Source organism: Chelonia mydas, chromosome 2 (genome assembly GCF_015237465.2).
Source record: "Chelonia mydas isolate rCheMyd1 chromosome 2, rCheMyd1.pri.v2, whole genome shotgun sequence".
Taxonomy (NCBI): Eukaryota; Metazoa; Chordata; order Testudines; family Cheloniidae; genus Chelonia; species Chelonia mydas.
Genome location: NC_057850.1, coordinates 199,779,610 through 199,792,614, shown reverse-complemented (window position 1 = coordinate 199,792,614; position 13,005 = coordinate 199,779,610). Strand labels below are relative to the sequence as shown.

The window sequence follows — 13,005 nt, the reverse complement described above, 5'->3', positions numbered from 1 at the left end:
ATGATATTAAATCAAAAGATTAGATACTGTGTAAATTATGGCCCATCATCGGTGAGAGATTTATTTAGGAAAAATTGCTGCACAATTTGCTGCTCTGCATTACCTGAAATTCTGCAGCTTTCAGATTCCTGAAAATGCAACAAAGCCGTCTTGGTTTCAACCTGAAAAATATGCTTTCTATATCACTGAAGTGCCCAGATGCTATAATTTGCTACTAGAGCTACTAAATCATTTTTCAAATGGTATCCTGAGACTGTACTGTCTGGAAAGGGTTTTGGGAGGGGGGGAGGGTAGAGGGAGAGGGGGAAACCTGTTGCAGCTGTTTTATATTGCTTAAGTTAGCTCTCATACCCTAGTTTCAAATAAAGAACCAAGGACTCTCTGTATCTTTTGGGTATCTAAGAAATGTGCAATGATTTCTATATCAAAGCATATACATAGGTTGAGAATTTTAAAGCAGTGCTTTGAAAACCTCAACTGCAGCTTTTTTATTCTTAAAATATTAATATTGCAAAAATCTTTGGCATATTTGGCATATTATCATATCATATTACCCACTGCCTAGATCTTGGATTCCTAAAATCTTAAAGAAAAATCCATGGTGTAATTTTTCTCCTGTTTATATTAACTATTAAATGGACATATGACATGGTAAACTGCTTATATTATCATTAATTAGAGTATCCACTTATTTTACATTTTTGTAACGATTTTAAAATGTGCTTAACTTCTTTGAGGCCTAATCTACCATAAAATAATTACAACAGTTGAATACAGGCATACTTGACATGTATATGTATTCAGGTATATTTAGTACTCCGTATTAAGTACTGCACACACACCACAAAATTTTGGATTGTATGGATTGTTTGTTTGTGAGTATACACAGAAATCTAAAAATAAAAAACGAATTTGCAAATTTGACAACCCAAAATTTGCTTTTTAACTCACTGAATAAGCCAGCAGATAGCCCAATAATGCACCAGTTTGCTAGCTGTGGGTCCAAATAAGATACAGTCTTTGATATAGGATCAGCGTGGGCCACCCATTTAAACTTGACCCTCACATCTCCCTTGCAAGTAGAGAGACTGACCAATACCTGTTGGTGTACCAGACAGATCACCAATGCTTGCTGTCAGAGTGCAATGCCAGAGCTGGCTACCCCAGCAGGACCATCAGCTGCCAAACTGTATCAGGCAGCGAGTATGATTAGAAACCTCTTAAAATTATAAAATTGTTTTAATTTTAATGGATTACACATTAAAAATGAGAAAAGAAACCAGAGCCAGTTTTGCATAGGAAGTTGAGTGAAATGCTCATTTTTCAAATTTTTCAAATATTTCAAACATTCCTGACCTTCCCTCCCTACCCCCCCAACCTGCAAACTAAAAAAATAAAAAGAGAATTACAAGTGAGTCATTTAGAGAGAGATGTTGCGTGAGATAATATCTTTTATTGGACCAAGTGGTATTGGTGAAAGAGACAAGTTTGCAAGCTACACAGCGTTCGTCTTCAGGGCTCGAAAGCTTGTCTCTTTAACCAATATAAATTGGTCCAATAAAAGATATTACCTCCCCCATCTTATCTCTCTAATATCTTGGGACCAACACAGCTAAAACAACACTGCAAACAACAACCTGAGCCATTTAAAAGCCAGTTGGTAACATTAAACCCCGCTTCAGGTTTTATAACTAGGTCAAAAATTCACTCCAGGTTGAAATTTATTATTCCAGGCTAAGGCCTGGAATAATTTCTTTTAAATTCATTGTGGAAATCTTTAGGAGGAGAGGGTGACAAAAACAAACACACAAACAAACCACCCAATACATAAAAGGCAGTGGCTTCAGATAGTTTTTTGGCATCCCTACAATCCCAAAGTAGCTTTATTTTATTTAAAAAAAAAAAACCCAACAACAATAACAACTAAAGAAACACCTGAGACTTATTTTCCATAGAAGAAATTAACTATTTTTGCTATTTTTTTTTTAAAAAAAGGGGGGTGGAGGGGGGAACCATGTTCTTTCATTTTAAAAATGAGTTATCAGTATATTACTATCACTGAAAATTTGAAAAAGATTATTATGAAGCCTTACTATAATTTTCAAAGGGACATCAATGATCTGATTTAACCCGAAGGCAAAGAAATTAAGGGTGGAAACTTCATCCTTCACCAACACAGACATATATCAAAAACTATACAAAAATATTAACAGCTTGCGTTAAAGATGGATATCTATGTGAGTGGGTCTTTGATCCTGGACTTTGTTACCCACCACGGTCTGCCAGACCCCAGATTACTTAATCTACTGGGCATGCTACAACACTCATGTTCAGTTCCACACATCTGGGCAGGTTATGAGTAAGAGGAATTACATTTTTGTGTGTGAAGCAGAAAGGGTTTTAGTTATGTTATTTTTGCTGCTGGAACAAATTTGTATTAAGGTATTTACTGTAAAGGTTACATTATATGAGGGCCCCGAAGTGCATCGTGGGCACCGGGTTGTTCTGTAAATCTAAATCAATAAATAATGGAAATTGTTCTTCATTTCTCCCCAAATCTGCTACACAGTGATGCTATGGGATGTTAAAACCCACACCTTAAGCAACAGCAATGGAGCTACGGAAGCATCAAAGATTACACTTGCAATGGTCACTACAACATAATTGCTAAGGAACACGGGTAGGTTGCCTAACTACCCTTCTAGGCATTATGGGTTCTGCTTGGCCATGTCTTCCTGCAGAGCTGGCTGCAGTAGGAAAATGAACTCTTTCCTTCCTGCTGCCCTCCCCAGTGGAGGAGCAAGGCCTAGTGGGTTCCTTGCCCAGTCAGAAGACCCTGAAAATGGAGGTAAAGGGAGGCACACTGAAGGGAGAAGATTGGATCAGCAGCCATTCATTATCTCCCTAATCCAGAAGGAAGTAGGAGGAGGCCACTGAACCTCCCTGAAGACTGGCATTAACTATCTCTCCTGAGTAACTTTTAGGTTGGGCTGCATTTGCATTTTCCCCAGTTCCCCCCAAATATATTTAATTTTATAACAAAAACCTGTGGCTTAGAGCAATAGTTTCATAGCAATCGAAACATCTCAAAGATTTATTTCAGGTCCAGAAAAGTTTTAAAGATGATAGAATTGGAAATTCTGAGGGGAGGCTGCTGAAATGTAACTTAGTTGAGAGTTAAGAATGTCAAATTCTTTAAGAAAGAATATCTGTTTTATATATGAATTTTGCTACTAAGCTATTACAAATTCTGACCTTGGAATGTTGTCTGAATGTGGAACTTGGAACAGAAAATTCAGAATGTGGAACCTGGTATTATTTATAACCCGGCAAACAGGACTCCCAGAAACCGAGCTGGTTAGCCAAAACAAGCTGATCCTTCTAATACAGGTAAAACAACATTCTAAATAATCTAAATGTTTGAAAAATATATACAATCAAAACAGCAAAGTACTTTGGTAGACAGAAACCAGCTTCCTTATTAATTTTTAACATATTATGGAATATGGTTGAAACAGCAGATAGCTAACCAGTGTTCTTGACAGACACACAAAATTACACATCCTGACTACATCATAACTTCGTCTTTTCAGTGGGGACCGCTAAAAAAAAGCAGTAGGTCAGAATGATTCCTCAACCTCTGCAGCAAAGAAAATGATTCAATTTCTTCCAAACACTATTTACAAAATAATTATTAATAAACTCCGTTCTGAAATGTGAATATTCTCATGTAACAAAGAACATTTTAGCTACACTGTACATGTTATATTTTGCATATATGGGGACATTTACTAGTCCATTCATTTCACAGCTCTCCAGACATAGAGGTCATGCACATTTTTCCATGTAATCATTAATACCAAAACATTAAATAACTTATGGAAAACACATTACATAGCAATATATCAAGCTGAGGGTGTTCATGATGTTTTTTCAGTAAAATGACTGTGTTGGGCCTATACTTTGTAAAATGGGATAAAATATATTCCTTTTCTGTTACACTATTGGTGACAGATTCCAACAGTTTCCATTATATCTTCCTGTGTTCAGACTGTAGGGCAAGGTGCACAGAATAAGATACTGAAGTACACTTATTCTGAAGCATATCCAGAAACAGTGGGCCAGATTCCAAGCTGGTGTAAATCAGTCTAGCCCCAGTCTCGTTGATGGTGAGGATCTGCCCAAGTATGTCTAGCTGTTTATAACTTTAAATCAATGCAGAATAAAATTGGCACTGGAAAGAATTCACTCCAATGAATTTTATTGCTGGGATGGCTATTTGGGTTTTGCTTTTGAAGTGAAGCTCAGCAAAAAGGAGGCAGAAAAATCTATAAGAAAATTCATCTCCAGTATCATGCTTGTTTTTTTTCTTTGTTTTACTGCTTAATTTTATCCCCTCCAAGTTCAAAAGTAAGTGGGACAGACTTACTGCTCCAGATGCAAGAAATCCTTGCATCTGTGACCCACTGGATGCACATATCTCAGGATACATTTTACCCAAAGAAAAAAAACAAAACTCCACACAACCCCTAGTACTATAAAGAGACAGAAGTGGGGAAGTGTCCCAAAAACGTAGTTTTGCTTTTTATTTTGTTAGCATCCAGATACCTTGGTGATGGGTGCATTATAAATAAAGTATCTACATAGGCAGGTAAGATTGACTGTACTCAATAGTCAGTTTTGAGTTGTATGCCTCAACCATCCAGAAAAAATATTTCATACTGGGGTATAATCCTAGACTCAAGCAGTCAGTCTGCTCCTTCTTAGCAGTGGCATCTTGGATTTGACCTCCAGTTTGATTCTCCCTTATGAACTAGCCCACATAATCCCATAAAGCCCATCTTTAAGTATTCTGTTTGTTCTCCAGTTAGGACTGTCCACATTCAGAGGCTCTGCTGGTTAGCTGCAAGCCCTGCGGTTGGATGGGGATTGCAAGTGCTTTATGTTGCCACATCCCCTTCTGCAAGGGCTTTCTGCCACAAGGGGCTCTATGTTACTCTGGAAGAAGCTGGCATAACCTTGCGTGAATTAGGTTCACTTTATGAATACAGTCAACAGATGAAATTACACGACACTTTCTTTTAGATCTCAGAAGTCAAGTCCTACATGGTTTGCCAGCACTTGCAGTTGTATCATGAGTCTCACCACATTTGGTGTTTTCCATAAAGCACACTTCCTTTGCATATATGAGAATCTCAGCTTCCTTAAAAAAAAAAAAAAAAAGCTAGCCTTCGTACTTGCGGACAAAAAAGCTTGAACATGTGACCAAAGTACACTCCCAAAGTTCAGAAACAGGAGGCAAATAAAAAGAACCCAAAAGCTGTGTGTGTGTGGGGGGGGTTATTTTGTTTTTAAGACTCACAATTTTTAAGCCCATCTCATGATTTTTGTGTGCCTGACTTCTGATTGGGAGTTGGTAATACTGCAGCAATGGATACATCTACAGTCTATTGCGACTCTCTCTCAGCAAAGGCAAAGGACTAAGTGAAGCTGTAGCTCCTTACCTGTTGGTGTACTACTACGAAATGAGGAGGAGGGAGTGATTGGGGGCGTGACTGGAGGAGTAAGGCTTCCACTGCTGTGGCGGGGTGGAGTAGATACATTCCCACGGGACACTGAGCTTGACAAAGTCAAAGAGAGTTTAGGCTGAATCTTTTTCTTCAAGGATTCCTGCTCACGGCGAGCTGCATCAGTCATAAATCTAGAACAAAACCAACAAAGATGAGACAAAAATTACAATTTTGAAACAGTAAATTAGCCCTTAGTAATGGCGTTTCAAACTCAGATATGAGAGATGTATTCCACTGCAAAGTGGACAGACACTATAGGTGTGAAATGGCTTTGGCATGTTGATCATTGATAAGTTGGTCTTTAAACTAGTTGGTGAGGGGAAAAAGTTGGGAGAGACTCATGAGATCTCCATGCTTGGCTTTAATACACAGGAGGGGGAAAATCTGCTAAATGAAGATATGGTAAAGATAATGTAACCCCAGAAGATAAAAGTATAGACAGCACAGTGACATAAAGTACAAATATTGATTAGAGTAATAATCAGGCAGCTGTTACACTTAGTGAAAGGGCTATACCTAATGTGGTTGCAAAACTGGGTTTAGGTCCAAGGGAAACAACTGAAATGCGTGTACACGAATGCAAGGAGTCTAGGCAATAAAAAATACGGGAACTGGAACTACTGGCACAGGAGGTCAGACTGGATATTATATTACAGAAACATGGTGGAAAAGCACTCATGACTGGCATACCAATACTAAAGGGTGTATGCTGTTTAGAAGAGATAGGAATAAAGGTAAAGGTGGTGGGGTAGCATTATACATTAATGAGGCGGTAAGCTGTAAAGAAATAAATGTGACAGAATGGACAAAACAGAAAGAGTCAAAATCATTTTGGGAAAGGATTATAAAAGAGGTTTTGTTAGGTTTAGGAATTGACTCCCAGGGTCAGACTCAGATATGGATAGAGATCTGGAAAGCGGGATTCCGGGAGGAAGCACAGGCAGGAATGTCTGTGAGGGGAGGGCTCCTGCCTCATACTGGGAATGAGGGGCGATCAACAGGTTATCTCAAGTGCTTATATACAAATGCACAAAGCCTTGGAAACAAGCAGGGAGAACTGGAGGTCCTGGTGATGTCAAGGAACTATGACGTGATTGGAGTAACAGAGACTTGGTGGGATAACTCACATGACTGGAGTACAGTCATGGATGGTTATAAACTGTTTAGGAAGGACAGGCAGGGCAGAAAAGGTGGGGGAGTAGCACTGTATGTAAGGGAGCAGTATGACTGCTCAGAGCTCCGGTACGAAACTGTGGAAAAACCTGAGTGTCTCTGGATTAAGTTTAGAAGTGTGTGCAACAAGAGTGATGTAGTGGTGGGAGTCTGCTATAGACCACCGGACCAGGGGGATGAGGTGGATGAGGCTTTCTTCCGGCAACTCACGGAAGCTACTAGATCGCATGCCCTGATTCTCATGGGTGACTTTAATTTTCCTGATATCTGCTGGGAGAGCAATACAGCGGTGCATAGACAATCCAGGAAGTTTTTGGAAAGCGTAGGGGACAATTTCCTGGTGCAAGTGCTAGGGGAGCCAACTAGGGGGGGCGCTTTTCTTGACCTGCTGCTCACAAACCAGGTAGAATTAGTGGGGGAAGCAAAAGTGGATGGGAATCTGGGAGGCAGTGACCATGAGTTGGTTGAGTTCAGGATCCTGACGCAGGGAAGGAAGGTAAGCAGCAGGATACGGACCCTGGACTTCAGGAAAGCAGACTTCGACTCCCTCAGGGAACAGATGGCCAGGATCCCCTGGGGGACTAACATGAAGGGGAAGGGAGTCCAGGAGAGCTGGCTGTATTTCAAGGAATCCCTGTTGAGGTTACAGGGACAAACCATCCCGATGAGTCGAAAGAATAGTAAATATGGCAGGCGACCGGCTTGGCTTAATGGTGAAATCCTAGCGGATCTTAAACATAAAAAAGAAGCTTACAAGAAGTGGAAGGTTGGACATATGACCAGGGAAGAGTATAAAAATATTGCTCGGGCATGTAGGAAAGATATCAGGAGGGCCAAATCGCACCTGGAGCTGCAGCTAGCAAGAGATGTCAAGAGTAACAAGAAGGGTTTCTTCAGGTATGTTGGCAACAAGAAGAAAGCCAAGGAAAGTGTGGGCCCCTTACTGAATGAGGGAGGCAACCTAGTGACAGAGGATGTGGAAAAAGCTAATGTACTCAATGCTTTTTTTGCCTCTGTTTTCACTAACAAGGTCAGCTCCCAGACTGCTGCGCTGGGCATCACAAAATGGGGAAGAGATGGCCAGCCCTCTGTAGAGATAGAGGTGGTTAGGGACTATTTAGAAAAGCTGGACGTGCACAAGTCCATGGGGCCGGACGAATTGCATCCGAGAGTGCTGAAGGAATTGGCGGCTGTGATTGCAGAGCCCTTGGCCATTATCTTTGAAAACTCGTGGCGAACGGGGGAAGTCCCGGATGACTGGAAAAAGGCTAATGTAGTGCCCATCTTTAAAAAAGGGAAGAAGGAGGATCCTGGGAACTACAGGCCAGTCAGCCTCACCTCAGTCCCTGGAAAAATCATGGAGCAGGTCCTCAAAGAATCAATCCTGAAGCACTTAGAGGAGAGGAAAGTGATCAGGAACAGTCAGCATGGATTCACCAAGGGAAGGTCATGCCTGACTAATCTAATCGCCTTTTATGATGAGATTACTGGTTCTGTGGATGAAGGGAAAGCAGTGGATGTATTGTTTCTTGACTTTAGCAAAGCTTTTGACACGGTCTCCCACAGCATTCTTGTCAGCAAGTTAAGGAAGTATGGGCTGGATGAATGCACTATAAGGTGGGTAGAAAGCTGGCTAGATTGTCGGGCTCAACGGGTAGTGATCAATGGCTCCATGTCTAGTTGGCAGCCGGTGTCAAGTGGAGTGCCCCAGGGGTCGGTCCTGGGGCCGGTTTTGTTCAATATCTTCATAAATGATCTGGAGGATGGTGTGGATTGCACTCTCAGCAAATTTGCGGATGATACTAAACTGGGAGGAGTGGTAGATACGCTGGAGGGGAGGGATAGGATACAGAAGGACCTAGACAAATTGGAGGATTGGGCCAAAAGAAATCTGATGAGGTTCAATAAGGATAAGTGCAGGGTCCTGCACTTAGGACGGAAGAACCCAATGCACCGCTACAGACTAGGGACCGAATGGCTAGGCAGCAGTTCTGCGGAAAAGGACCTAGGGGTGACAGTGGACGAGAAGCTGGATATGAGTCAGCAGTGTGCCCTTGTTGCCAAGAAGGCCAATGGCATTTTGGGATGTATAAGTAGGGGCATAGCGAGCAGATCGAGGGACGTGATCGTTCCCCTCTATTCGACACTGGTGAGGCCTCATCTGGAGTACTGTGTCCAGTTTTGGGCCCCACACTACAAGAAGGATGTGGATAAATTGGAAAGAGTCCAGCGAAGGGCAACAAAAATGATTAGGGGTCTAGAGCACATGACTTATGAGGAGAGGCTGAGGGAGCTGGGATTGTTTAGTCTGCAGAAGAGAAGAATGAGGGGGGATTTGATAGCTGCTTTCAACTACCTGAAAGGGGGTTCCAAAGAGGATGGCTCTAGACTGTTCTCAATGGTAGCAGATGACAGAACGAGGAGTAATGGTCTCAAGTTGCAATGGGGGAGGTTTAGATTGGATATTAGGAAAAACTTTTTCACTAAGAGGGTGGTGAAACACTGGAATGCGTTACCTAGGGAGGTGGTAGAATCTCCTTCCTTACAGGTTTTTAAGGTCAGGCTTGACAAAGCCCTGGCTGGGATGATTTAACTGGGACTTGGTCCTGCTTTGAGCAGGGGGTTGGACTAGATGACCTTCTGGGGTCCCTTCCAACCCTGATATTCTATGATTCTATGATCTCTTTAAAATTATTAGAGAGATAAATACTATCGATATTATGTCATAATGGAAGACTAACTTCCTGAATATAGACTGGAGAATAAATGCGACCATACTGGCAGTGCCCAGTTATTCTTGGATGGGATAGATGACCGTTTTCTTCATCAAATCACCACTGAACCCACAAAAGGAGATGTAATTTAGACTTGATTTTGGTAAGCAGTGAGGACATCATAGAAGAGCTGGTTGTAGGAAATAATCTTCGCTTAAATAATCACAAATTGATTCAGTTTAAATGAAATGGAAGAATAATCAAAACTGGGTTGTCAACTGTGCTATTTGATTTCAAAAGGGCAGACTTTAGGAAATTAAGGGAATTAGTTAAAGGCGTCAACAGGATTGAACACCTCAAGGACTTAAACGTGCAGGAGGTTTGGAATTTCTTTAAATCAACTGTACAAAAGCTGTCTGACATTTACATCCCAAGCCAGGGGAAGAAAACTTGTAGGGAAAGGGTCCAGACCCAGCTGGATGAATAACTACTTCAAAAAGATTATTAGGAGTAAACAGAGCACCTAGAGGGAATGGAAAAAGGGACTGATCAGCAAGAAAAGTACACTTGGAGGTTAGAAAATGTAGGAATAAAGTAAGAATTGCTAAAAGGCAAGCTGAATCAGCTCTTACCAAGGAAGTTACAATAAATAAGAGGTTTTCTTAGTTATATAAATAAAAAGACAATAAGGATGGATAATGTTGGTCCTGTGTCTTTAATCTCCTTCCCATCCACATTACATAATCTAGGTGTGGCCCCAAAACCAAATAAATATTTTGCCTCAGTTTTCAGTAAAGATGATAACATGGAACATGGGCATGAAGGTATGATGGCTGATGAAAATTATCTAAAAATGGAGATGATCACATCTGACATGGAAGAAAACCTTACAGAGTTTAATGCACTCAAATCAAGGGAATTGGGTCATTTTAATCTCACAATAATTACATTAGTATTTGTCACAGCTGATTATGTATCCTTTAAAATTGCATGCATATCCAGGGTTTTCGTACTCAGACTAGAGGCACTGCATTGCAGAGGATATTTTCTTAACTGTGTCCCAAGATCAGAAGAGAAAGCAATTTGAGGGGGAAAAGAGTGGAGCAAAATTTTGTTTTAAAGTAAAAGTTTAGAAGGGGAACTTCAAACAAAGCAGGATTATAATTATAGTGTGTTTAAATTTCTGCTTTCAAACTTGAAATGTTCATGGGTATACATTTATTCAATGGCACTTATGTAATGCAGTGTATTTATACTGTTAAAACTGCAATTTCTTAAATAGACTTTTCCCAGCTCTTGAAAGCTGAGTCCCACTTCTAGAAAATAAAACCAATCACAATACCCTGTGTCATCCCTGCTGTGTGCTATTAAAGGCCTGCACAGCTTAAGGCTTGTCTACACAAGAAGTTATCAGGAAGTTACACCAGCATAAGGAAAGGTATGAATTTATATTGCAGTGTTTTGTTTTATTTTTTACTGGTGTAACCCTCCATGTGGATGCTCTCTCTCTCTTTTTTTTAATTAATTCACTCTGGAAGTGAGATAATAGTCAAACACAAGTTATTAGACTCCACTTAGGGTTAACTGGATGATATTTAAGGACTTGTAATATACAGGCGGTCAGATTAGATGATCTGCTGTTCCCCTCTTGCCTTAAACTCTAGGAATCTATGAGTCCACGTGGAGAGTTACATCAGTATAACTACTGCAGTGTGGACTGAAAAGTCTGTGCATCCCCTTGTACATACTGTCCTCTCGGGGATGCACTCCATAGTTTGAGAAGCATTGCATTACAATATAATATGCTATAAATTTATTTTAAAAAATGGGAGTATAATACCACCCAAGATGGCTTAGCAGCTGGTAGTTTGGCTTTATCATAGTTTTGAAGGAGTGAAACCAGGTTTTAGCTGTATTATAAGATGTACTGGTTTTAGATTTTAAGTTCCTTAGGGCAGGGACTGTGTTTATTTGTGCCTCGAACAGCAGAGATATCATCAGAGAGAGCTCAAATAATAAATACTAGTAATACGGTACAAGGCAGTTTTGTGTTGCGCTTGCATTAGAACTGTCTTTATCACCTAGAAAAACACATTTCAAACTCCAGGGAGGGAGTGGGGTCAGGGAAATGACAAGAAGTTATTGGCACTCTCTTTTATTGGACTAACTACAAATAAAATGGGCTTTATTTCAAAAGTCATACTCTTTTCATCAGCCTACAACAACAAGAGTGAGGGAGACTCAAGAATACGGTGGCAGAAAGCTAGTTCAGAACTCATCAAGTTCAGAGATAAAGCAATTATGATGGTCAATTATCTGCCCATCTTATCTTGCTTTCTGGATGCTCCGCTGCAAGAGACAAATAAACAATAAGTACATATTGTCTCCTGGATTGAAATACTCATAACTTTGGCTATGTATCCACCTTAAAATATGCATGTTTCTCTTTTTGGACCAGTTAAACAGGACTATGTCAGGCCTGAGTGTGTATCAATTCTGAGTATGTGAACTGACATAACTAACTCCTGTCAATTGTTCTCTTTATAGATGAATGAGAGTTTGAATACAATACAAAATCTCAAAGCACTTTATAAATATGAATATATTAAGAAACAAATTACACGATAGCACAATGGCACAGGATACTGCAGAAAAAATAGGGATACATGCAAAGGGCCCAATTCTGCAAACACAAACAGGAATAGTGATTACTATCATTAGCCATTGGCTTGGACTTCCCATGGTAGTAAGCAGTGCATGTGATGGCATTTGCAGTACAGTGCCATAAGACTTGTCTCGTTCCTTCCCTATTCCTCCAACACACATTTTATATGAACATGAACTTCATATTCTTTAATGCTTTGGGGAATTCTAACAGTTGTAGCAGTTTGTAGCTTATAGGCTGCTTCAGTTGACACTGTGCAAAGGCTGCTGGAAGACAGTTTGAAGCTGCTATAGCTCATGGCTGCTATAGCTCAAGCCGGCATTTTGGAGGTAGAGGGCAAGAGGAGAAAAGATAAACATTTACTAACCAGAGCCAAGTATAGAAGACTCCAACTTGGCTCTGCGGACCCCCCCCCCCCCCACACACACACAAAAAAAACACCCCAGCTCTCTTTCTGAAAGGCTCGTGTATTTTGACACATCCTCAAACACTGTGGCATGAAATTGTAAGTACCTTTAGAGTCATAAAGATGTATCCTGTCTATCCATAGTATGGAGACATTAATAAGTGGAGTTTTCCCATGATACCTAATGTCAATTTGTAGTATGAAGACATTAATAAATGTTGACATGACAGCTTATACACCTCCGGAACAGAAACAATGTATCATGTCAAGCAGTGGTATGGAGCTTTTACAATGTTAACATTTAAAAATTGGATATCTGTGGTAACAGTTTAAGATGTTGTTTTTTGGGTTTTTTATTTTTCACCCTTCCCTCTTCTTTCCCCCATCCCCTAACCTCTTTCCCCAAGGGTTCATATATTGACAGCACACAAATAAAAATCTGAATTTTAGTAAAGGAAAATATAGGTTTAAAGGATC

The 13,005-nt window shown here is 40.3% G+C and overlaps 1 protein-coding gene across 3 annotated transcripts in view; it reads right to left on the bottom strand.

Annotated features, from left to right (window-relative positions):
* Positions 1–13,005, bottom strand: part of JAZF1 (JAZF zinc finger 1) — a 284,997-nt gene that overhangs the window by 35,496 nt on the left and 236,496 nt on the right. For all 3 annotated transcript variants that reach the window (XM_007053643.4, XM_037890500.2, XM_037890501.2), the window contains one exon: positions 5,505–5,701. In XM_007053643.4, the coding sequence (XP_007053705.1) occupies positions 5,505–5,701 (197 nt within the window). The remainder of the gene's footprint in view (positions 1–5,504; positions 5,702–13,005) is intronic.